Raw genomic sequence first — 26,362 nt, 5'->3', positions numbered from 1 at the left:
AGATTTGTGTCCATTTGACAGCTAGAGCTAACTATAACAATTATAATATATTAGATATATTAGAGGGTCATGAAATACAAGTCAACACTCCCACTCACTTAGTAGCTGTAGGGATTTGGAGAAAGTCCTTAGCATCTCTGAGATCACCCAAAGGTGAAATGGGGCTAATAATAGCTATAGGATATTCCAAGCATGAATGCATAGGAAGCACAGAAATTCCTATTAAGTATCATTAACACTTGTCATGTTTGGATTATTAGTACTATTGCCAAAATGCCACCATGGTGTTTTCTAAGTATTGTTCCTCTAGAAGACCCATTCCTGAATTCTGTATAATTCAATCATTAATGATACTGTTATGGAGTCTGAAAAGCATGGGTCCATGTAATCCCTCTGCATTACTCAACTGTAAAACTCAAAGTCACCGAATTAATTTGTCTGCATCTAAGGATTCTAATCTCCAACTGAGGGTTACAGTACCTTGCAACTGGCTCACTGGGAGTCCTGAGCCATGTAGAAAAATGCATGTTCTCCAATGGAGTGCTTGTTACAAGTGTTTCAAGTTTCTCCCAGTTTTGTACCTACAAAGACATAGGGGAATACATTTGGTGGAAAAGTGAGACATCAGTATTTAAAATCTTTTTATAAAACACAGTCTGTCTTAACTTTAGAGAGAAATTATTAAAACTGTTTTACACCAAGAGAATGGGCTCTTGTGAGGATTATTCAGTGAGGATGGGTCAGGGCAGTTTCTTGTCTTTGAACAAGTGAACACTTGTCTGTCCTTTCTCCCTCCACCTCTCCCTTCCTCCCTCTTCCCTTCCCTTCCTTTCCTACTTAAGACAGGGCATCATTCTGCAATTTAAGCTAGACTTGAACTCACTGCACTCTTCTTTCCTCATCTCCTTGAGTGTTGTAATTACAGGCATGACTCCCCTTTAAATTTGTGGCAATCCTCCTGCCTCAGACTTCTGAGTGTTAGGATAATAGGCATGAGTCCTCCAGGCCCAGCATTTGGGTACCATTTGTGCATTACAGTAATGTTTTGCTAGCTGTACACACACACACACACACACACACACACACACACACACACACACACACACACACACACCTCTTCTCAAATAAGGCAGAGATCATGCTAATCTGTGGGGATAGGAACATCTTGTTATTTCCAGGACACTTTCTCTAGAAGATCATCTGTGGTAGCATTCTGCAATGACAGAATATGGTAGCCCCCAGTTACATGTGGAGATTGGACACTCCAAATGTAGCATATGCAATAGAGGCGCTGGAGTTTATTGTTTTATTTTATAGATTTTAATTGATATAGTTGTGAAGCATCTTAGGCTGTTCTAGAAAGAGTTATTTGAAATTTTGATATTCAACTCATGAAATAACTTCTCTACGATCATGGGCACAAAGATGATGATGGATAGAAAGCCTTTATACTAGAAATGTGTCACAGAATTTCTTAAGTTGTTTTCTTGTTTTTGTGATCAAATACTCTGACCAAAGCCACCTTAGGGAAAAGGGAATTTTTATTTTTTTATTTATTTTTATGCCGAATGCCATTTCAGAATTCCAGGTTACATCCATCATAGTGGGGATGGCACAACAGTAGGAGTTTGGAGGACTGGTCCTGTTGTTTCCACAGTCAAGCAGGAAGAGACAAAGATGAATGCTGTTGATCAGCTCCATTTCTCCTTTTTATTCAGTCCAGGATCCCAGCCCACGAATACTGCTACCTACTTCAAGGATGGGTCTTCCTACCTCAATTAACCTAATCTACAGCCTTCCAGGCATGCCCAGGGGCTCTTTTCTTAGGTTATTCTAGATCCCATCAAATTTACAATCAATATAAAGTTTCACAGCATCACCCAAATAAATGGTATTGTGTAAATCACTCTTCTTCTCAAGTCTGCATGGAGATTACTGTTAATCCACCTGTATACTGGGTCTTGTGGATCACAGTAATTTTCATATAGTTGTTGCTACTTAGCTGGAGTGTGTTGAATAGAGTATGCACACTCATTTTCAGCACCCCTAGGTCACATGACAAAGCTTTAAATAATTTTTACATAATTTACAGACATTCATCTCCAACCTCTTTTTTATGGAACATAAATTGACCATTTATTCAACATGATGCCTTTCAATAATAGTAGCATTTATCTCTATGTGTACTCAGAGATAAGTGTTTAGATGACGCATTCTAATAGCCAGTGGAATCAATGGGGCTCCATAAGATGTTAAGTGGCACAGAAGAGTAATATAAAGTAAGGTTATTAGTGTCCACACAATTAGATATACACAAGCTACAGGATTGGGAAGAAATGATATAGCCAAATGAAATAAGGTCACACAAATATCCTTCTTCATATTTATGTCAATCTTAGGTATGTGCAATGTGGAAATCTATAGACACATTTACCCAAACACACATATGAGATTATTAATAGCATGCAGCACTGTTTAATGACCCCAGATTGAGAGATAATCAAATGCCTGTCAGTGACAGAGTACCTCAGTTGTGATTCCTTCGTGAAATGGTTACTACATCACTGAGAATAAATGATCAATAACTGTACATGACATGTAAGTGGATCTCAGAATAAGTTCTGTGTGAAAGCCAAAGGAAAAATGGTTTATATGTCATTGTGACATTTATATGATGTTTCAAATAAAATTATATTATTCCCTGGTTTTAGAAATCAGATTACCATACGGCGTTACACTTGGAAAAGGCATAGGGAATTCTGGATTACTGATAATATTCTGCTTCTTTATCTGAATTCTCTTGTAATTAACTATTGTCACATAACAAATCACCTAAAAACACCTAGAATTTTAAAACAATAATCCTTTATTACATCATGTTCTCTGTAGATCAGGAAATTGGGTACTGCTTACCTGGATACCTATAGCTCAAGTTCACTTGCATAACTATAATCCAGGAATTGTCTGAGGCTGTGGTTTCACCTGAGGCTCAACTGATGAGTCTTGTTCCATTTTGCTCCAGTGTTCAGAGAGTTCACTTCAGATAGACTTTTATTTCTCTTTGACTATAAGATCCCAGTTCCTTAATGACTGTCATCCACAGCCTTCCTTATTCCACACAATAAGTCTGAACACCACAAGAACAGACAACTGGGAACTATCTTGGTGTCTGCCTACCAAGTGGACATTACATTTATAGACATATTTAACCTTAAAAGTTTAATTGATTAAATAATTAGTTAACATACCCACTGGATCTTAGAGGCTGCCTTCATATAGCCTTTATCTCACTAGAAGTTCTGAAATGAACTTTGGTCTCAGGAAACAAAGTCCCTTCTTCTAGGGAAGCTGCAGTGTTGACCCTTCTTCGCCTCTTTGCTTTCTGCTCTATTACAGTGGATAGCTGTAGTCAGCACCACTTAGAAAATCCGTGATTATTAGAGGGCTAAAGGTGTCTTTACAGTTAGACAGGCAAGGGACCAAGTATTCCTAACATTGAAGAACAGAAAAAGCAGCCCTACATGACAGAATCAAAACCTGGTTTTAACTGGGCATGGTGGATCATGCCTGCAACCCCAACAGTCAGGAGGCTTGTCATGAGTTCCAGGCCAGCTTGGGCTACATAGTGAATTCCAAGCCATCCTGGGTCACAGAATAAAACAAACATATCCTGAATTAACACATACACTGCAATTCCTGGATAAAACCTATGGTTATATTGCCAGGACAGAGAAATTTCTAAAATGTTAAAGAATGTCAGTCATATTGAAATTACCCCTAATAATGAAGTACACTAAAAGGACCAGAAATGAAGATTCCTTGAATAAATATTAGAATGATTGCTATATGAAACCATTCATAAATAGATTAAACAGCCTCTTTTCAGTCACTAGTTATATTTGGGGACATTAGAAAAGAGCCAGGCAGGAAGGAAGTTAACCAGGGAAATCTTGCCTTAGGTGATGTAAAGTTTGAGAGATGTTAACAAATGAGATACAAGTTCAAATGCACTGAATTTCTCTTTATAAAAGAAACCTGTTGGCTTTTTCTTGATAACCACGTCATTTTTCCCCATTGCTTGTTCTGAACTCTGGTCACACAGTGCAGTGACAGGTTTTCCCCTGATGTACTCTTTCCTTTGTCCGTGACAAGGCATTTAAAGAAGTCATCCATGTACTCTCTGTATTTTTAGTTCGCTCCATCAGTTCCTTCCAATGGTGTTTACAAAAACAGATGATAATTAGATTTCAGTTTAAAAGGTTTTTTAAAATCATGAAATAAAATTTAAAAAAGAAATGTTGGCAATTTTGTCAATGATAATAAAAAGGAAGAGATGATAAGAAAAAAGGTTCATGTGGAGGGCATTCTATGATATCTCGCACTTACTGATTTAACAATTGCTAGTGTGCTATTTAATCTCTTTTGTCAGATTGATTGAATTAAAAAAACACTCTAGGCTATACCTTTGGGTATTTCTGTAAGGGCTTTTTTTCTGAAAGTATTAACAGAGTTGTAAGATGCCCTTTATGCAAGCAGCTGCATTCCTGTGGACTGAGTAGAATACAAAAAGGAAGAAAGCTTGCTGAGCACAGCTTGCTTCTCCTTCTGCTTCCTGATCTCCCCTGAGGTGAGCATATTCTCACTGCTGCTTTGGCTGCCATGCCTTCCCCACTGTGATGGACCATATTCCCCTGAACTGTGAGCCAAGATGAACTTCTCCTGCTTTAAGTTGTTTCTTGTTAAGTATTTTGTCCTAACAATCAGAAAAACAACAAGTTCATGATAATGATCACCCCAGATTCCTTTGTCATTGCTCTCCTTTAGCTCTATCTGTCGCCTTTGGATGAGCAATGCCATATTCCTGAAAGGTTCTTTCTTGAGACACCTGCATAGCCAAATGCCATAACTCCTGAATTGCTAGTCAGCTGTACCTCTTAATAAGAAATGAGATCTAACTTGTCCATGTTATTGAACATGCACAAATGGCCTATTTTTATTCCCACATCATCATTGTTTTATATACTGGGTAACATCGCAGAATCTTTATATTTTATTGACTATAGAGGATTTGTTCAGTTAACATTAAACTTCTCTAAAATGTCAAAGGAAACTTTCCTTATAGTTAGTTTCTAATAGAAATATTAAAAACTGAACAAAAGAAACAAATGCATAGTATATAGAATGTGCTCTGTTTCAAAAATGGCACTGATCTACAAATGAATCTTTCAGGCTGGTTAAGTCCCTCATTTTCAAGTAAGGCATTCAATTTGTGAAGATTTTCTTGTAGTGAATATCCTCCTAGAAGTCTGCAGTTATTAGCATATTGCTCCGTTAACGTGAGCATGTTCAGCTTTGTTAAATTTATCCTCAGCTTCTGGAATAAGTTGCAGCCGATCCTTAACTTTGCCACATCATCTTAAGTGCTACCTGTTATATACAGTTCACTGTGTCCCCACTTACTCCCAGTTTTGTTTCCCATAGTTTCTGTCACCTGTGGTCAACCTAGTCAAAGGATATTAAATTGAACATTACAAAAATTAAAATATAAAATAGTTCAGTTGTGCACTCTTCTGAGTAATTTGATGAAATCTTATACTACCCTGCTCACATCTCCTTGACCCACTGTTGCCGGAGAGTTTCTCTCCAAGTTCCCCAAGCCCTGCAGTCCTACAATCCACTTATAAAATAATCACTCAGACGCTTATATTACTTATAAACTGTATGGCCGTGGCAGGCTTCTTGCTAACTGTTCTTATATCTTAAATTAACCCATTTTTATAAATCTATACCTTGCCACATGGCTGGTGGCTTACCAGCGTCTTTACATGTCGCTTGTCCTGGCGGTGGCTGCAGTGTCTCTCCCCCCTTCTTCCTGTTTCCCCAATTCTCCTCTCTCTTTGTCCTGCCTATATTTCCTGCCTGGTCACTGGCCATCAGTGTTTTATTTATATAGAGTGATATCCACAGCAACCCACGGAGTTACACTGTGTAAGACACCTGTCTGTTAGGCACTTAGTAGTTGTATTAGTTACTTTCCTACTGCTGTTATAAAACACCATGACAAAGCAACTTATACAAAAAAAAGAGCTTATTTGTGCCTACAGTTACAGAGGGACAAGAGTCTATCATGGAGGAAGCATTACAACAAGTAGCCAACATGGAGGCAGAGACATGAAGCTGGGAGCTTACATCTTACATAGCAGCAAGCACAAAGTAATGCAAACTTGAAGTGCTGGGAGGTTTTTACTCTCAAAGACTGACAAAGTGATGCACTTCCTCCAATTAGCAGAACTGCACCACCTAAACCTGCTCAGATAATGCTACCAAATGGGCAGAGATTTTACATTCAAATCAACACAGTATCTGTCTTGGTTATCAGAACTGTTATCAAGGCTATATGGAGTTTATGTTCAGGTAGTATAAGGTTCTGTACTACCCATAGTTTAAACATCCACTGGGGAATTGAAACATCTATCAAAAATAAGGGAAGACAGTGGTGCGTGGTGACACATGCCTTTAATCCCAGCACTCGGGAGGCAGAAGCAGGAGGATCTCTGTGTGTTCGAGGCCAGCCTGGGCTACAGAGCAAGTTCCAGGACAGGCTCCAAAGCTACACAGAGAAATTCTGTCTCAAAAAAAAACAAAAATAAATAAATGTTTAATGATATGTATATCATCTGTGTGTGTATGTGTGTGTACATGCATATATGTTTGTATACTTTTGTCCATGTGTGGAGGCCAGAGGACAAACTCTGCTGTCTTTCCTCAGGTATCCTATTCACTGTCCACCCCAATTTTTGTAGGACAGGGTCTCTCATTGGCCTGAAACTCTCCAAGCAAGCTAAGTTGATTGACCAGCAAGCCCCAGTAATCTTTCTGTTCCCCTGTCTCAGTACCACGATTCTAACTGCCCACTACCATGCTGAATTTTTTTGTACATGGTTTCTGAGGATTGAACACAGGCCCTCATGCTTGCAAAGCATGATCTTCCCAGTTCCATCCTCAACATTTGAGGATGTTTGTCAGCATTTTTGGCCTATGCATTAGCACCTCTCCTAGTTGAAACAGCCATACATGTTTCCAGACGTTTCTAAATGCCCATGGCCTGTGGTAGAAATCACTCCCTATTGAGAATCAGTGATGCTTCTCCAAAGTTTGGCCTGAGGTAGATATTCAGGAAATATTTGTTAAAGGCATGATTCAAGTGAGGGCTATTCAGTATCATACATGTATAAGATAGTGTTACCTCAGCAGATCCTACTCTATTAAATCTTCATTGTAAGTGACATTTCCCTCCATAAATTAAATGAGTGGTTCGAAAGCCAAAGACAGCATTCACTCACAAATTTAATGAACAAAACAATCACATCAAGCCAAAACAGACCACATGTAAACAAAGCCTTCTTAGCAGCAGTCTCTAAATTCCAAGTACCAGATCCTAAAATTTATTGCAAGAGTTTAAAAAAATCAATAAAATAAAGTGTTTGAAATTATTTTATTAAAATGTTAATTTTGATAATCACTATACCAGTTATATGAATTTTAACCTTAATACCTTAATATGTTTCACAAAGAAAATCACAGCCTAAGCAGAAAATGCCTTCAAGCAAAATGTGATTTTGAGGATAAAGAGTTGGCTCAGAGGTTAAAAGTACCTAGTGCTCTTGCAGAAGACCCAGGTTCAATTCCCAGAAATCACATGATGGCTCACAACCATCTGTAATTCCAGTTCGAGCAGATCTGACACCCTCTTCTGATCTCCGCAGATACCAAGCATGCACGAGGTATGCATACATACATGCAGACAAAACACTCAGTTAAAAAGGAATCTTGAAAAATGTGAACTCAGTGCAAATACATCTTGTTTCCCTTGTGCTTCTATTCAAGTCAGTGATTGTACATAAGCTGTTTAGACTGAACCTGAAAAATTACAATGGACTTTGATCCTTTCTGTTTATAATTCAGATCTGTTCTCCACAGTGCAATTCCACTTGTGCTCTTCAAATTATTCTATGGGGACAGCTTTTGGCAAAGATGTTAATGGAGTCCTGTCCTCTCCCTAATTTTATTAGTTATTTTTTTAACCCCAGTCTAAAAAGTCCGTAATTAACATTACAATTATGTTAACCCTGTCCCAACAGTAAGAACATTATGATCCTCACAGCAACAGTTTTCCTAAGGTGGTCTTGGTTTTTCTGTTCAGTTGTTTGGTTTGTGTCTTGTTTATTGTAGTATAGGTAGCTCATAATTACAACATACTGGGGAGTCATTAGCTTGGATATTTTTCATTGCTTGATAATAGAAACGTGTTCCATTTCAAATCCATTTCACCTCTTTGATGGTTAATTGTTTTAAATATATACTCTTCACATTCTTTTAGGGGAAATGATGTTCTGGTTATCTGCTGCTGTCTAGCAAATACACATAATGGCTTAATAAAATCATTTATTACTCTCCCGGCTGCATAAAGTGTCTCTTCTCATCCAGATGGTTCTCAGTGGGGTCTCTCAAATGTGGCTGCCGTTAAATGACAGCTGTGGTAGAACCTATCTAAAGGCTTGATTGGGCCAAGCATACACAAGGGGTTCTGATCTTGAAGATCTGACACAGCTAGGGCTAGCTAGGCCTCTCTCTCTCTCTCTCTCTCTCTCTCTCTCTCTCTCTCTCTCTCTCTCTCTCTCTCTCTCTGTGTGTGTGTGTTTCTGTGTCTCTGTCTCTCTCTGTCTGTCTGTGTCTCTGTCTCTCTTCCTTTCTCTGTCTCTCTGTCTTTCTGTCTCTGTCTCTCTCTCACAATCTTTCTCTCTCTCCACATTGCTTTACCTGGCTAATTACTTCATAGCATGGGCGTCACAGGGTTGTTGGACTATGCACACAGTAGCTGGCTTCTTCCAAACTGAGCAGTCTAAAATATTCTCGTGGATGCTACAAGATTTTTCGAATTCTTCCAAACAAGAGGTGGAAGTTGTGTATTACCATCTCTATAATCCACTGTATGGTCAAAGACAGTCACAGGGCTAGTTAAGAGTCAAGAGGTAGAGACTACAAAAGGGTGTGAATACTAGATGTGACTAACCAAGACTCAAGAGTGAAAGAGGTAGTAGCAGATACATTGCCAGACAGCTTTGAGCCATCATGTAGGTTCTGGGAATCAAACCTGGGTCCTCCAAAAGAATAACAGATGCTCTTAACCACTGAGCCCGCAACTGGACTCTTTAGTCCAGTTTCTGTCTGCCTTTATTATCTATATGACTACAGTGGCTTCATTTTGCATGATTTCTTCCATCACAATCCTAGAATGTAACTGAGAATGATGAAAATCCCCCTTCTCCTTGGCTGGTATCACTGTAATGGCAGACTTCTGCAGCAATAGGCAAAGAATGAACACTTTATCTAGTCAAAGATAGAGGACAGCCTCAACTGACTGACCTTTGCTGAATGCATGCTCATTTTCTGGACATCTCCATCTCTCTGAATAATGGCTTCAGCACCTGTTAGGAATTGATTCAGTGGATAATTACAACCTCTATTCAGACTGTTGTAGAGGTCAGCTAGATGGAACACTAGAAACCATTCTAAGTTTTAGTTCACTGGTGACTGTTCTGAAAGTGAAGGGTAACAGTACTTCCTCCAGCTTTGTCAGTGACTGATTAGGCTGACACTGTGTTATGACTGGTTATTTGGTCAGAAGAATCTTCTTGTTTATTTCCCATGTCTGGGTTCAAATAGAAAAAAAAATAGATTCAAAGCAAGAAGTCCTATTGCAAAATACCCCAGGACCGAGGAAGGCCCTCCTGAGCCAGGTCATTGGAGAAATGCTGTTAGTCAGTTATTGTTGCCATCAGCAGTGGCTGCCCACAAGCTGGGAGGTCAAGGACTGGTATGCACTAGCTTGCAGCAAAGAATATGTTTTTCTAATCTGTTTTAAGAACTCTGAAGTATGAGGAGAAGAATGCCAGATGTGTGCATGCTTAGCTTAGAAGGGCAAGATCAAATCTCTCTTGCTGGGTCTCACCACATTGCCTTCTAAATAACAACACTAGAGAACAGTCTCTTGAGTTATGTTAAAATGTCATTTTATAATTTACAAAATCCCTTTCTTCCACAGTCCTAAATTACCTCTTTATTTGCCTTTTAAAACTTAACCTTCCAGCCTCCACAGATTGATTACTTCTACTTTTGAGGTTGAAAGTCCAATCGTTTACTTGTCTGGATTTAATTTTTTTTTAAAGAAAGACATTTAAATTTTCATAAACAATGTCCTTCTGCTGATTTCTGTTGTTAGAGTTTTATTTCCATTCATTTTCACAATCTCCAAGGAAATTTAGGTGCAGTTAAATTCGTATCAGTCTCTGAGTTGGATCGAGGGATCTAATTAGTTGGTGTAGAAGGGAAATGTATAATTGCACATGCTCATATGATTACACAGTGAAGAACTAAAATAGTATAACTATAAAATGGGAAAGGCAGTTAAAGAAAGGTACCAAACTATGTTGCTCTAAGGAATTGAGAGCACCAGCTTAGCTTCATTGTTCAGAGGGAATTTAGAAGTAGTGCTGTAGTTCAGCAGTGGAATACTTGCCTAGCATGCCCTAGGTTCTGATTTCAATCCCTGGTGCAAGTGGTGGTAGGTCAGATAGATGGATTACAGAACATTGTACTGCATTAAAATGCAAGGCTCTTCTTTACCGTGTTTGCTTACATCTATAGAATCATGTCCAATGAAACTGTGCAAGGCACATGATTGTTCTGGGTGTCCCAAACGGGCCTCAAGGGACTCTTCATCAAGAAAGACTGACACAAGGCTTCCGTCAAAGAAAGGAACACAGAGGAATTGAGAGTAAATTTGGCAAAGGTAATCTAGGAGTGTTAGGAATTAATTTTTCCCTGTCAGTCAACACTATGATTCTATGATTCTGGGTTTCAAATGTTTTTTTTTTCTTTTTTAATTTTGAGAACTTTGTGCATAAGCACTGTATTTACATCACTTCTACCATCTCCAGCCCATTAATCCCCTTCTATGTCTCCTAAACTCATGGTCTTTTGTTTAATTATTATTTTTTTGCACACACACACACACACACACACACACACACACACACACACACACACACAATTTGTATTCAATCTACTCAGATTGAGAGTTGTCTGTATTGTATGTACATATGTCCAGGGATAGCTACTTGGTACTTCCTATGCAGGAGTTTGTTCCTGAATGCAACCAGTTCTCCCTCTCTCAGCAGTTACTGACCCCTGTAGTTGAAATATGTGGAATCTCCCCTGTCCATACTGGCAAGTCAACATTTTAACAAATGCAGACATGTAAAAAATTGGCACTAAACCTGAAATTACTTCTCAACAGTAGAAATTTTACTTGGAATTTATTATGAAATACTTCTCTAAATGTGCTTCTGCCTAGATGTTTAAAAGCCTCAAGCTATTTTAGGCCTTCCTAAAAAGAGGTTATCTGCTTGCTTAAATGTTCGCTCTTCCATTCCTGATTCTATCTTTCTGCTGAAGCAATTTTAAAGTGCCTTACATTTTGCCCTAGGATTATATGATTGGGAATACTAAGGAACACAAAATAGTATGGAGTTATTTTTTTCCTTCCTGGCAGATTGTAATTAAATAATGACTAGATGAGAGAAAACACAAGAGAAGCATATCTCCCGTCTTAATGACAAATATTATTTTAGAGTACTTTGTTTCAATTTAGGTAACTTCTTGCCTGAAATTGTAAAATTGAAAATCAATCTAGGTTATGTTTTAAGCAAATTATAGAACATTACAACAGGCAAGAAAATCTTAAACATAATGAACATATTTTTTAATGTTTCCTATTGTCAAGTTAACAAGGTGTGAAGATCAATACTTCTTGTAGTTGTTAGCAGGAAAATAAATCTGTGTAAGGGGAAGTTATGGGTAGGAACCACTTTTGAGATACTTAAGTTTGATGGTTAGGATTGTCAACTTGCCAGAATCTAGAATCATCTGAGAGAAGGGCCTCTGGGCCTGCCTATGAGCAATATCTTGATTGCATTAATTGGAGGGAGAAGACTTGACTAGTGTGGGTAGCACCATTCCCTGGCTAGAATCCTGGATCAGATAACTGAAAAAAGGAAGCAGAGGATCATTAGCATGCTTCAGTGCTCTCTGCTTTCTGACTGTGATGCCATGTGACCAGCTACTTCAAGCTTCTGTCGGCTATTTTGCCTTCCCTGTCACAATGGACTGGGTCTGTGCACTTGAACCGTGAGCCAGAATACATTCTTGTTTCCCTTAGCATGATGATTTGAATGGTATATCCCCCATAATCATGGGTTTTTGACGACTTGGGTGCCCAGTTGATTGCACTGTTAGGGTGGCTTAGGAGGTGTGGACTTGCTGGAGGAAGCACATCATTGAGGACAGGCTTTGAGAGTTTAAAGACCGATGCCATTTGAAGTTCACTCTCTTTGTTTCCTCCTTGGGTTCTAGATGTGAGCCCTCAGCTGGCTACTTCTGTAGCCACACCTGCCCCGTGCTGCCATATCCCCCGTTATGCCATTATGAACTCTTTTACAAATTTGTTTTTTTTTGGTTCTTCGAGACAAGGTTTCTCTGTGTAGCCTTGGCTGTCCTGCAACTCACTCTGTAGACCAGCCTGGCCTCAAACTCACAGAGATCTGCTTGCCTCTCTGTGCCTCCCAAGTGCTGGTATTAAAGTCATGTGCCACCACCACTTGGCTGCCATTATGAACCCTTATCCCTCTGAACCATAAGCCCAAATAAACATTTTCTTCTACAAGTTGTCTTTGTCATGATACTTTATCACAGAAATCAGAAAAATCACTAAGACACTTGGTGACAGGTAGCAAACAGAATGTAAGACTGGCTAAGATTCTTGCCCCTTTATATTCATAGTATTGCGTATTCCCTACTTTTATATAGCATGACTGGGGTCCATGATCTGTTTCTAAGTCACTTCAATAATTACTGTACATAAGATTGCAACCATCATGCCAACTGGCTCTTTTGCTGGCTTTGATGAAGCAAATGGCCCTGTTGAATTGCCTTCTCTATGTCATAAAATGTGTGGTATCTTCAACAATAGGGCCTTACCATCTAGTTTACATGGGCAACCCAAAGAAATAACAATGGCATACTAGCCTGTCTTGTTATCGGTGCCTCTGGGACCTCCTTTACCAGTACTCAGAGAGGTAACCTATACCTGTTCCTGGCACTAAGAGTTTCATTTAATAATCTATGTCTTCTGGGAGCAGTATTGTTTGTCCAGATGTGATATTTCAGTTTAAATTCCCCTTAAAGGGTACTTTAACTAACAAATTAGTGGGGTGTCATAAAGCTTCCTCATAAAACTTTCCTTTGGGCTAACTCACCACTCTCCTCATTTCTCCCATCTCCACTTAGGTCTTCAGCTCCCAGTATTCCCCCAGTCTGTTTCATGTCCCATGTGTTCCTACTATCATCTTTTATTATATTTATTTGGTTTGTAAGATCACAGGTCACCATGCAGTTTCTTCATGCTTCCTCCATTTTGATTAACATTTCTGTCCCCTCATTTCCGCATCCCCATCGCTACTGCCTGACTGAACCCTTCTTCCCCCAGTACTCCCCCTCTCTAGTTGTGTCCACCTATATTCTACTATCTCCCCTCCCTAAATGCATTCCCCATACACATGGCCCCTTTCACTGGGCAACAATGGTGCACGCCTTTAATCCCAGCACTCAGGAGGCAGAGCCAGGCAGATCTCTGTGAGTTTGACTTCAGCCTGGGCTATAGAGTGAGTTCCAAGAGAGGCATCAAAGCTACACAGAGAAACCCTGTCTCGAAAAACCAAAAAACAAACAAACAAATAAATGGCTCCTTTCTAGATCCCTAGCTTCCACATGTATGCCACTTTAAACCCACAAAATGTAAGATTTGAATGAAGAAAACTGTTATGAGAGATAACATGCGTTAAGTGCTCACCTTATATTTAAGGCAATTTTTATAGTACGGTTCGTACATTGGTTCACATGGAGAGATAACATGTGGTGTTTGTCTTTAGGGGCCTAGATGATCTCAGTCAATATAACTTTTTGACAGTTCCATCCATTTACCTACAAATCTAATTGTTTTTCCTTATAGCTGAGTAATATCCCATTATGTGTATGAACCACATTTTCATTGACCGTTCATCAGTCTATGGCCATCCAGGGTGATTTCATTTCCTAGTTATTGTGAATAGAGCAGCAATGAACATGGATGTGCAAGTATCTCTGTAGTAAGATAAGAAGACATTTAGGCTATGCCCAGGAGTACTGTAGCTGGGTCATATTGTAGTTCTATTTATAATTGTTTGGGGGAAACCTCAATACATATTTCCAGAGGGGCTAGGCTAGTTTACACTCCCACCAGCAGTGTATAAGAGGCCCACTTTCACCATACCCATGGCAGCATTTGTTGTCACTTATATTACATGTTAATTGGGGTGAGATGGAATCTTGGAACAGTTTTAATCTGTGCTTCCCTGATAACTAAGAAAATAGAATATTTTTAAATCTGTTTACTGTCCATTTGCATTTCTCCTTTTGAGAACTTTCTATTCAGATGTAGAACCTGGTGCTAATTGGGTTGCTTGTTTTCTTGATGTTTAGTATTTTTAGTATCTAGAATATATATAGGAACCCTCTGTCGGATGTACAGCTGGAAGATATTCCCACCCATTCTGTTGGCTGCACACTACCCCATTGACGATTCCTTTTGCTGTGCAGGACTTTGTAGTAGCAGATTTGCTTGTCAGTTGTTGGTCTTACTTCCTGTGTTGTTGAGTCCTGTTTAGAAAGTCCTTCCCTGTGCCTGGAAGGCAAAGTCTACCCCTCCTTTTTTCTCAAGCAGTTTTAAAGTATCCAGTCTTAGGTTAAGGCTCTTGATCCTCTTGCAGTTAAGTTTTGTACAGGGTGAGAGGTAAGGTTCTAGCTTCATGTTTTTCTGCATGTTGTAATTCATGTTTCCCATCACCACCGTGAGTGCCAGGAGGTCTGGCACCTTGATTTAGCACAGGAGAATCGTTTTTATGATAAAAATAAATATATAAGATAAAACAAAAACTAACACATCAGAATTGGTCAAAACAAACAAAAAGAAGGGAAAGATCCCAAGACAAGACTCAAGAAACCGAAACCCACTCTCTTGCACACTCAGGAATCTCATTAAAAAAAAAAACTAAACTGGAAGCTATAATATATACACAAAAGACCTGTAGGGAAAAGGGGAGAAAATGTATAAATAAAGTAAAATAAAAATAATAAGATAATTTTTTAAAAAGACTAAAACAAAATGGGAAATCTGTGATACAACATTCTGAGACAAGGAACCTCTAAATTGCCATTGAGCTCATTTTTCTGTTGGCCACCTCCTGCTGGCATGAAGCCTACCCTTAAGAGTCATTTGTTTCCCCAGTGAGACTCCCTTGGAGAAAAAACTAAATTTTCATTTGCAAGTGTTTATCAATTGGAGATAGCTTCTGGATCAGGACTTGGGCATGTGTCCATCTCTACATTCAGCTCTAGAACCCCATCTGATGCAGACCTCTGAAGGCCCTGTGCAGGCTGCCTCAGGCTCTGTGTCTTCATATGCAGCACAGGAAAATCTTAATCTGACTTCTGACCTTCAGAGATTGACCGTAAATTTGTATCTTAAGCTACTAACTTTGTTACAGTAACAGTAGAAAGTTAATACAGTATTTTTTGCTTAGTGACTCCCATTTGCTCCCAACAACTACTGCACTAGATCTGTCAATGGCTGATCCCCTGACCTGTTTCCACGGCTGCATTGTGTGTATTCCATGCTAGCAGTCCTGAAAAGTTCTGGACAACTGTTTCTAACTCCTATCTCTCCATAGGAGTTCTGGGATTACAGATTTGCTCCACTGCATGTGACTTTGTTATATGAGTTCCAGTGCTGAACTCAGGTCTCCAGATTAGTGCAACACATGTCTTTATCCATTTAGCCATCTCCCCAGCACCCTGTGCTCTGATCTTTAGCCTCTCATCTTATATTCATGTTTTTATTACTCCTTGTTGGAGGTATACCCCTACAGTCAAGAATTGCTGGAGTTAAAAAAATTGTCTATTTAAGACAATATAATTAAAGAGAATTTTGAGGGGGCTGCCAAACAGGTCTTACAGGGTACAATCCCAAGGCAAGAGTGTTTACCTATCCTTGTCCATTCATAAGACCTCCCTGCGTCTGATTATAACCTTCAACAAAGCCTTAAGAAGGTCTCCAAAATGCATTAAACACATTGAGAAATATTCTCCAGTCATTAGTACATTTGTAATCACAACAGTTTGTACTGTACAATTAAAGTGTTCAATTGTGATATCATAGTTAAACTCCCAACTCCACAAAAGTTCTCTTGTGCCCTTTGGGGGCCTTGGAAAGCTGCAGAGCATCAAGGAACATCATCAATGTTTTCTTTGTCTTCTAACATTCTTTTCTAGCTTTAGACACATTGGAATTGTAATAAGGCTGGCTGGAGTGATGAGAGAAAAGAAAGTTCTCCCTTGATGGTTCATGGTGTAACTCAGTGCTGGTTTCCCCTCTCCATTGCTGGGAACCATCATTGATTATCTTGTTTGGATGCTTTTGTGGATTCCTGGATGATTTCTCGGAGAGACTGCATTTGCATCCTGCTTGGGTCAGACTGAACCTTAGGGCTGCTGTGCTAGAGTGTCTCAGCTTCCACATATTTTTGCTAAGTCCTCTCATCCCCAGAAGCAGTTCAGTTATCAGAAAGCCCTCATGAAATGGTCTGATCCCACATTTCCACTGTACCTCCTATAAACTGCCCCAGGAATCCCACCTTTTGGATCCACCCCGGTTGGAAGGGGAGACATTTCACAAATGTAGCTTCTTCTCTCTGGGTGTGTGCTGCTTTGAATGTCTCTCCTTGTTGCCTGTTTGTGGGTTGTAGGAAAATATGAGATAGAGCTCAAAGTGAGTTAAGAGTTAATATTACAAATTCTACTTTTCAATATCTCCTGTTAATGTCTCACAGCACCCTCCCTTCACCTGTGGAGAAGACTGGTGCCTATTGGCATGGGGCCCCACTAAAGCTGTCTAAATCCATTTTGGTATCCTATAACACATGAACACATATGGCTTTGATTGTCTTTTTCTTCCTAAGATTGGGTTAAGAATCCTAAGGGATCTGAAACAGAGTGAAGTTAATTCTTCTTGTCTGGCAGGTGATGATTAAGTACTTACAGATGAGAGAAAACAGAGGTAAAAGCTCTTCCCTAGAATGATGATAGATATCACACTGTGAAATTTTACATCAATTATTTTATTTCTTATGGAGCAGTGAACAAGCAGCCTTCAGAAAATAGAGTCAAGATTGTTCAGGGACTCAGGCCACTGGCATCCTGTACTCTGGTACCCTGCCTCCTAGCTCTTCTTAGTCTCCATGTCCTCATCTTAATGTTGGAGAGAGGAAATCTGAATGGGTCATTCCAACATTCTCTTACAATCAGCTGCTCTCAGAGGATGAGTCCTCGGGATCCATTGCCTGTTACTGAGGTCTCTGGAAGCAAGTTTGGGCAAAATAGGCCATGTTAAGTATATAAGTTTGACTTGGCTGCCACACTTAGGAGTCCCAATGTATTATATTTTATATGAATGTATTTGCTTTTTAATAGACTATAAATTTAAAACTAAATAGAATACTACTTTGTAGCTATTCTTTTCTCTTTGGCTCTTTAGCAGGCCCACCACTCAGTTCCCAAATAAATATACACACACGGAGACTTATTATTATTTATGAATGCCCAGCCTTAGCTTGGCCTGTTTCTAGCCAGCATTTCTTAACTTAAATTCGTTCATCTACCTTTTGCCTCTGGTCTTTTTCCTTTTTTCTATTTCTGTATATCTTTATTTCTTACTCCATGGCTGGCTGTGTGGCTAGGTGACTGGTCCCCTGTGTCCTCCTCCTTCTTCTCTTGCTCCTCTATCTCGTCTTCCCAGGTTTCTCCTTCTATTCATTCTCTCTATCTGCCAGCCCTGCCTATGATTTATCCTGCCTAGATATTGGCCATTTCAGCTCTTTATTAGACCAATCAAGTGTTCTAGACAGGCAGAGTAACACAGATTCACAAAGTTAAACAAATGCAACAAAAAAAATGCAACACATCTTTGCATCATTAAACAAATATTCCACAGCATAAACAAATGTAAGACATCTTGAAATAATATTCTACAACAGCATTCCATAGTTTTGTTTTGTTTATAGATTAGAATTGAATAACTATTTTAGAAGCTATTTGTATATATACAGTTTTACCTTGCTATAAGTTTGGTGATTTCATGTATGTATATAACATGTTTTGATCAAACATGTTTCCTTGCCAACTTCAGGTTTTTTTCTTTTTCAACCATAAGAATCTACTTAGTACTGCCAGTATGGGCATGGTGTAGTGCCATCTACTGGAACATGAGAAGCTTCTCAGGGGTGACATCCTTGAAGAAAACTGACTCTCCATCCACCTGCCAGCCATTAACTGCAAATATCTCCTCTGCTAGGGGTGGGACTTCATGAGCTACCTCGATCATCCATGCTGGGATTTTGTTCAGTTTGATCTTGTACAGGTCTTGCTCATGCAGTCACAGCTTCTACCAGTTCATGTATGCAAAAACCCTCTTGTGTCCAGAAGACACCATTTCACTGCAGTCACCCACCACCTCTGGCTCTTACAATGTTTCTTTCCTCTCTTCTGCAATGATTCCTGGGAGATGGTGGGAGGGTTGGGTGTGATATTTAGAGCTAAACACTCCATGGTCTCTTTTTCTCTGCACATTGATCAGTTGTGGGTCTCTGTATTAATCACCATCTACTGTAAAAAGAAGCTTCTCTAATAAGAGTTGAGAGATGCACTGATCTATGGATATTATTTCATTATATGTGTGCATGCATAGATGTGTGTTGTTCATATGTGTGTGGGTGCTCTTATGGGGAAAGGTATATATGAATGTGTTGTGTGCATGTGTGTGTAGGTCAGCTATCCTCAAGTGCCTTTTTATTTTAGATATGGTCTCTCATTGGCCTGGGACTCTCCAAGTGGGCTAGCCTGGATGGCCAGTGACCCTCAGGAATCTACATGTCTCTACTTACTGAGGATTGAACTCAGGTCCTCATGCTTGGAGAACAAACACTTTATTGACTAAGCTACCTTCTGGGCCCTATTTTGCATTTCTTACCTGTAGAATATAAATTGTTTCCATTGGCCAAGTAATGAAAACTAAGTTACAAGACTTTCCTTCTCTTTGGGGTTGCTTTCTGCCTATTTGTTTCTCATCTGCTACCCACTGAAATGGACACCCCATATGCTTCCAGCATGTTACCCCCACACATTCTGGTACAGGCAACATTGTCATCTACATTTCCTTACAAGAGAGAAGCAGAATTCCTTGTGAAATAAAGCCAGGATGTACTGGCTAGGTTATAGGGGTTTTTTTGTTTTGTTTTGTTTTCTAACACTGAACTTAACCTAATGGTGCCTAATGGCTCCTCCCCACAGCTACCACCACACAATCTTTTCCCACACCCACTGAAACCTTGATTATATACCATTGCTCTGCCTACTGTAGTGATTGGGCACTCTGCCAGCCTGAAGAACTGAGGAATTGTGGGAGTGGTCAAGCCAACAGCACTGTGCTAGCCACCTATCAGTATCACTGTCATCCTTAGTGTCCTGCTTCTTCCTGGAGTTGTAGATCTAGACTCCCTTCTCATCCCAGTGACCCCTCTCTTCCCCACCATCTTCTCCAGCTCAAGGGACACACACTCTTCTCCTAGGAGTCAGTAGATCACAGTCTTATCTTACAGAGTGAGTGTGCTGTCCCACAGTTGCATGAGTGAGAGAAATGGGATTTGCAGTGGTTTCTCCAAGGGAACAGAATTCACTTACTCATTTGGCCAATAAATCACAAAAACAAGTAACTCATTGAAACCTAAAGTAAAAAATAGGCAGCTCTTCTTCAGCAAAATAGCAAGTGGTTTTTACTTAGGATTTAAAAGGAACAAAGGAAGAGGGAAGAGAATATTATAACCCATAATATGATTTTTCCTCAAGGGTTTGGGTTACTTGGAGGAAATTAAATAAGCCATTCTAGTCCATTGTTCTGCTCTAGCTGTGAAGTGCTTCCTACTGTGAACACTATTTCCCAATTGTTGCCTGTCAGAAATACTTAGCAGCTCTGGTCCTGGGTATTGCAACATATTGAGTTGTGTAGTGTGGGGAACAATGTTGGCAGTGTTAGTATTTCTCTTCCATGATGCTTTTCCTGAGAACACATTTCATGCACTGATAGAATGTTTTAAAATCTCTCCCTTCAAAGAAATCAACAGAAAATTCCCAGCAGCAGAGAAAAGTAGGCTATATGAAAATCAGAAAGGGAGAATCAGTTTTCAGAGCCAAGGATAGTCTATGGGCTGATTGAGTTTGGTGCTTCTAAAATCATTCTTTCCTCACCAAGTTTGATTCTAAGGCCCGGGCTAATTGGTCACACAAACCAGATGGCTGGTAGAAACTGCTTATGAACCTGTCAATTGAATGGTTTGCTGCAGTCAGAAAACCCTTGATTGGGGTTTTCTCTGTGGTCTGAAGCCTTCTTCTGAACTGGGAGCCCAAGAACATTTGCCAACCCACCACACACATTTCCTCTCAAAAGAAACCCATCTCTGTTTGAGTGTGTGCTTTGCACATTGTGTAAATCTGTTTGTTTTTCTCTCTTACAGAAGCTGCAAAGAATCGATCCTGCTCACTGTCATTCAGCCTTACCCTGTAAGTGTTCTGTGAGCAAAAGTGCCACTCAGTGTTCTTGAGCTTCTGGTCTCCTCAACCCACTCCAGGAAAGCCACCAGGATGAATAACAGTGGAGACAAATAACATGTGTTCACAATGCAAGCTTAAACTTCTTGATCATTTCTATTGTGTTCTGTGTTACTAAAACCATTCATTGGAGTGAAAAGTACTGCACTTCCCTAAATATCCTGAAAGACAATCAGCTATGCAGGCCTGTGAGCATTCCACATCTGCAACTAATATAAAACCTAAGACTTTCTTGTTTGCCAGCTTCCGAATCACAAGGCTCATGGGAATATCTAATTACAGGAAGTTGTGTGAAAGTTTTATTCTTGTCCCCACCTAATTATTTTGGTAGAGAACTAGATAATTAAGCCTGATTCAAAGGAGACATGAGAGGGATACCATTGTCAGAATTCGAGTTCAGATACCTTGATTGGGAGGGAGAAACTGATTATGATCATACTGCTTTCATTTCTTAGGTTTTTTGGTTTGCTTGTCGGTCGGTCGGTCTGTCTGTCAGATACAGTTTCATGTATCTCAGGCTGGTCTAAACTTGCTAAGTAGCCAAAGGTTGACCTTGAGCTTCTGATCCTCCTGTCTCCACCTCTAGTGTTATGACTACAGGCCTTCATCACTACATTTAGTTAATAAAGTACTGAAACTTGAACCCATGGCCTTGCCCGTGCTAGCCAAGCACTCTACCAACTGAGCTATACCGTCAAACCCAATTCTTAGGATTTTTTAAAACAATTTTATGATGACATAATCTTCATGGTGTTCAATTCACTCATTTTACATGTATAAGACAAAGGTGTTGGCAAAACCTAGTAAGGTATGCAGTTAACACCACGGTCCAATTTCAGAATGCTCTATCACCCTACAACCCCTAATTCCCACGTTCAGTTAATCCCTAGTACCACCACCCACCCCAGGCAACTGCTAATTTTTCTCTTTCTACAGGTTTGTTGTTACTTGTGAATGTCATACATTCAGAAGATACCAAGGAAAATGGCTTTATGGGCAGCCACCTTTAGGGCCTTTATATAGACAGGCAGAGAATCTACCCAGTGTGGCTTCCATGTTTTCTCCTCACAGAATAATATGTATATTCCAAGTGCAGTGTGATGTCAGTTGCTGTTTTCACTCTTATCTCTCAAATTTGCATTCTTTTACCTGAATTTTCTTTTTACTTTGCAACTTCTTAAAAACATATGATCAGGCCATGTGGTGGTAGCGCACACCTTTAATCCCAGCACTTGGGAGGCAGAGCCAGGCAGATCTCTGTGAGATCGAGGCCAGCCTGGGCTACAGATTGAGATCTAGGATAGGCACCAAAACTACACAGAGAAACCCTGTCTTGAAAAACCAAAAAAAAAAAAACCCAAAAAACAAAAAAAAAACCATATAATCAAAACCTTTATCACTCGACGCTGATTTTTTTTTTTTGCATTGTGTATTGTTGTTTTAGCCCATGCAGAAAAGGAAGAAGAAAAGTAAAAAGAGGCATTTGGCATTCAAGCTCAAAGGGAACCTAATAGGTGAGGGTTAGGATTTAAGGGTTAGCTCTTCTGTCCAGTTGAGTCTTCATGCCCTGTTGGTATAGAAAATTTCCTTGCTGTCAGTGAAACGAGGTACTTTGATTTGATAATCTGGATTGTTTTACAGAGTCCAGTGGCTGCATTTCTACATTGAAACACAATGTGAGCCATGTCATTCAGGAGGAAATGCTGCACACACTTATTGCCAATAGCCACTCTGCTACTCCATTCTTCCCCTAGCCAATCATTACAGGTGAATTCTCATCTTGAACTATCTGTCCTTCCTGAGATGCCGACCAGGCTTTTCAGTCCTCCTATCCCCTCTTGCCAGCCAAATCCTCCCATCGTTCAAAGTTCAGTCCTGATTCTAAATTCTAAATGCTGCCAGAGGCTTTCAACATCCTGACCCTGATGACATTTGGGCTGGAGAGTTTCCTGTTTGAGGGTGGCCCTGCATATTAGAGGATGCTTGCAAACACCCCTGACATCTGTCCAGCAGATTCGAATTGCACCCTTTTCCCCAAGTTGTGCCAATCAAAAATATCTGCAGACATTGCTAAGTGTCCCTTCAAAATAAAATTGTTCCCAGTAGAGAGCCACTGTAGTGCCTTAATGCCCCTCCTTACTGCTCCAACATGACTTCCTTCCTCTGAACCAGGCATGGGCATACCCTGAAGTTACTAAAAGAGGTACACTAAATAGACAGAGAAGAGCAGATGGCAGAAGAAACTGTGATGCTTTTGACTTGTATCTTTAGATTGGGATTTTCCTTCTAGATTGCTTCTTTTAAAAAAATTCAATCTGGGTATAGCTTGTAATCTCAGTACTTCGGGAGGCTGGGGTAACAGGGTTGGTGCAAATTTGAGGCCAGCCTGGGCTACATCAGTGAGCTGCAGGCCAGTGTGGCCTACAATGTGAGACCCTGCCTCAAAACAAAATAAACAAGCAAGCAAAAAGAAAGGTTTAATTTGTTACAAACAAGATAGAGTTTTTTAAAAAAATACAAATAACCCAGCCAAACAAGAGAAGATCTATAGATTCTGCTTCTGTCTGAGAAAAATCTATAAATTTCATGTTTCTTAGAGCACTTACATTTCTTCTGGAACTGGCTAGCACGAAATTCTTAAGCAGCTTGCCTTGCTGCTTTATGAAGAGCTCCAATAAAGTGTGTCCCATACACCTGAGGGACGCTAGGCCTTCTTCCTGCAAACCCAGCCACCACCGTTTCCTGGGCTAGCACATGGTTTCACAGCATATATACCTGTCTATACCTGGGGGCCCTTTCTGGCTGATCTCCTGAAGCAGACTGAATGTGCTGACTTATCACTCCTGGAGGGAAGACGTTTGTGTTCTTCATGATGATCGTCAGTCAAATACATCCACAAGAGAGGACACAAGAAAGAAACAGGAAAATACCTTTGTTACAGTTACAGGTCCTAAAGAGACCAAATCACTATGTATCAAGAGGAGGATCACATGAAAGGAGAGCACTGAGGAAATGGGTTCAACCTAGTAGGTGAAGAACAGAGAGAAAGAGAGGGACCTGTGGACAAGTACATTTATTGAGGGTGAACACAAAGAAAAGTTAAAAAGAGATGGGGGTGCTGGATTGTGCCTGTGATCCTAGCACCCAGGATGCCAACACAGAAAAATCACAAGTTCAAGGCTAGTCTAGACAATACTTAGCAATATCCTGTCAAAGAGTTAGGAGTAGGGAGGAGAGGAGGAAGAAGAGAAAAACAGAAAATGTGTAAGATAATTATATTAGTATTTTTAAACATCAATAGGTCAAGGTCAGGGATGGATATGAAGGTGAATTTGTGGTAGGACCACCTCATTGCACTGGTGTACCTGGTTGCCTAGACTGGGTGCTTGGAGCCTGTTTGTTGGGATGCTGACATGTCAGGAAAACAAAGGCTTTAAAATTTATGAGTAGCCATTCAGTTAGTGATCACAAGAGCTGGCAGATAAATACACCACCTGCCTCTGTCCTTTGAACCATGTAACTCTGGGGCATGTGGTCAGCCTTGCTTCCCAGCGATTCTCAGTAGGAATAAGTTCCAGTTGCCTAGCGTGGTGCCTTGCTTAACAATGAAAACTTTATTGGCTTCTCCTTTTCCCACTCACCTGCCTGTATCTCTTGGAAGCACCTCCCAGACTAGCTACCAGCTTATGAAGCCTTGTCTTGGTATCGGCTTTATGAGGAGTGTAAACAAGTTACTTAGTAGCTATAGGCTACTCCAAGGCTACATGGGCTGCAAGTTCAAAGCCATATTATGCAGTTTCAGATATCAGTCTTAGGTTTTTTAAACTTTTTCACTCTTTTTTATGTATATGTGTATGCGCCTGTTTGTGTATATGCAGGTGCTCAAGGATGCCAAAAGAGGGCATCAGATCCCCTAAAACTTAGCAAACAGGTGGCTGTAAGTTGCCAGGTGAGGGTACTGGGAACTGAACTAGGATCCTCTGCAAAAGAAGCAACTAACCACTAACCCATCTTAACCACTAAGCTATCTCTCCAGCCATTTATTTGTGTATATTTTTTTTCAAGTTCTGTTCTGGTCATTTCTAAAAGAATCAGAAGAATATTCACTATACTATGGTCATCTTAGCAATAGCAAATTTGGAAAATAATGCAGGAATTGATTAGGGCCACGATAGTTAAAATCAGCTAAGAGCAGGAGAATCTCATTATTCTAAATGTTAATTGTCATTTCTGCCACCTGATATAAAATGCTTATGATCAGCACCTATAGCTGCTGAAAGCTAATTCACCAGGATTCTGAGCTGTGTGAAGTGTATATGCTTTGACTAACAAAGAGAATTATCAGCTAGAACTGTGTTCATATTTGGTTTGCACTATTCCATCTACCTGAAAATCTAGCCACCAGAGTGAGCAAGCCACCATGTTGCCAGTTATAATGATTAGATAGCCTTCTTGGAGACTTTTTGTGTTTTTATCACCAAAAAATTGTTTAAGGGTTTTGAGGTGTTTTGATTTTTTTGTTTTGTTTTATGCTCATGGAAGTTTTGCCTGTGAGTATGTCTGTCTACCACATGCATGCATGCAGTGCTCATGGAGGCCAGAAGAGGGCATCAGATCCCCTGGAACTGGAGTTAGAGGTGGTTGTTAGCTGCCATGTGAGTGCTGGAATTTGAACCCATTTTCTCTGGAAGAACAGTTACTGATCTCAACTGATGAGCCATCTCCACAGCTCTGAAAAAGTCATTTTAAGTTCATACTAATGTATAAAACATTTGCCAATCCAGAACAAAAGAAATGTATTTATGATGGATTTTTAGGCTTTTATTCCAAGTCTGTTGACTTCAAATTTCTATTTTGATCACCTTAGATTCCCATGTTAGTCAGTAGTACATGGTTTAATATAGTAAAGAGATTACCCAGGGTATACATGCTAAAGTTACAAAGAAAAGTGAAGCATCCCTAGCATGACACATCCTGCTCTCTACAGTCACTAACTTTATGAATTATGTTAGTCAGCTTCTGTAGATCTGTACCTTAGTTATGTTACTATTGCTGCCATAAAAACATAATGAAAAGAAGCTTGGGGAGGGAAGTATTTGTTTCATCTTACACTTCCACATCACAGTCCATCACTGAGGGAAGTCAGGGCATAAACTCAAACAAGACAGGAACCTGGAGGCAGAAACTAAAGCAGAAGCCATAGAAAAATGCTGCTTACTGCCTTCCTCTTCATGGCTTATTCAGCCTACTTTTTCCATGTAACCCAGAACCACCAGGGATGGCACCACCTACAGTGAACTGGGCCCTCCCATGTCAATCATCAATAAGGAAAATGGACCACAGGCTGATGTGGTGGAGATATTTTCTCCATTTAGGGTCCTCATCCCAGACAATTTTAGCTTGCGTCAAGTTGACAGAAAACTGACCAACCAGGTCAAAGTATCTGTGAGACAACTTAAAGGGTGAAAGGTTTAGTTTGTCTCACAATTTT

At 39.9% G+C, this 26,362-nt stretch overlaps 1 protein-coding gene across 4 annotated transcripts in view; it reads left to right on the top strand.

Moving 5' to 3' along the window:
- Positions 1–26,362, top strand: part of Frmpd4 (FERM and PDZ domain containing 4) — a 623,066-nt gene that overhangs the window by 548,825 nt on the left and 47,879 nt on the right. For all 4 annotated transcript variants that reach the window (XM_076562913.1, XM_006973177.4, XM_076562914.1 and 1 more), the window contains one exon: positions 20,778–20,823. In XM_076562913.1, the coding sequence (XP_076419028.1) occupies positions 20,778–20,823 (46 nt within the window). The remainder of the gene's footprint in view (positions 1–20,777; positions 20,824–26,362) is intronic.

Source organism: Peromyscus maniculatus, chromosome X (assembly GCF_049852395.1).
Source record: "Peromyscus maniculatus bairdii isolate BWxNUB_F1_BW_parent chromosome X, HU_Pman_BW_mat_3.1, whole genome shotgun sequence".
In the NCBI taxonomy this organism is placed as follows: Eukaryota; Metazoa; Chordata; class Mammalia; order Rodentia; family Cricetidae; genus Peromyscus; species Peromyscus maniculatus.
The sequence above is the reverse complement of the archived record's forward strand: the minus strand, read 5'-3'. Positions and strand labels throughout refer to the sequence as shown.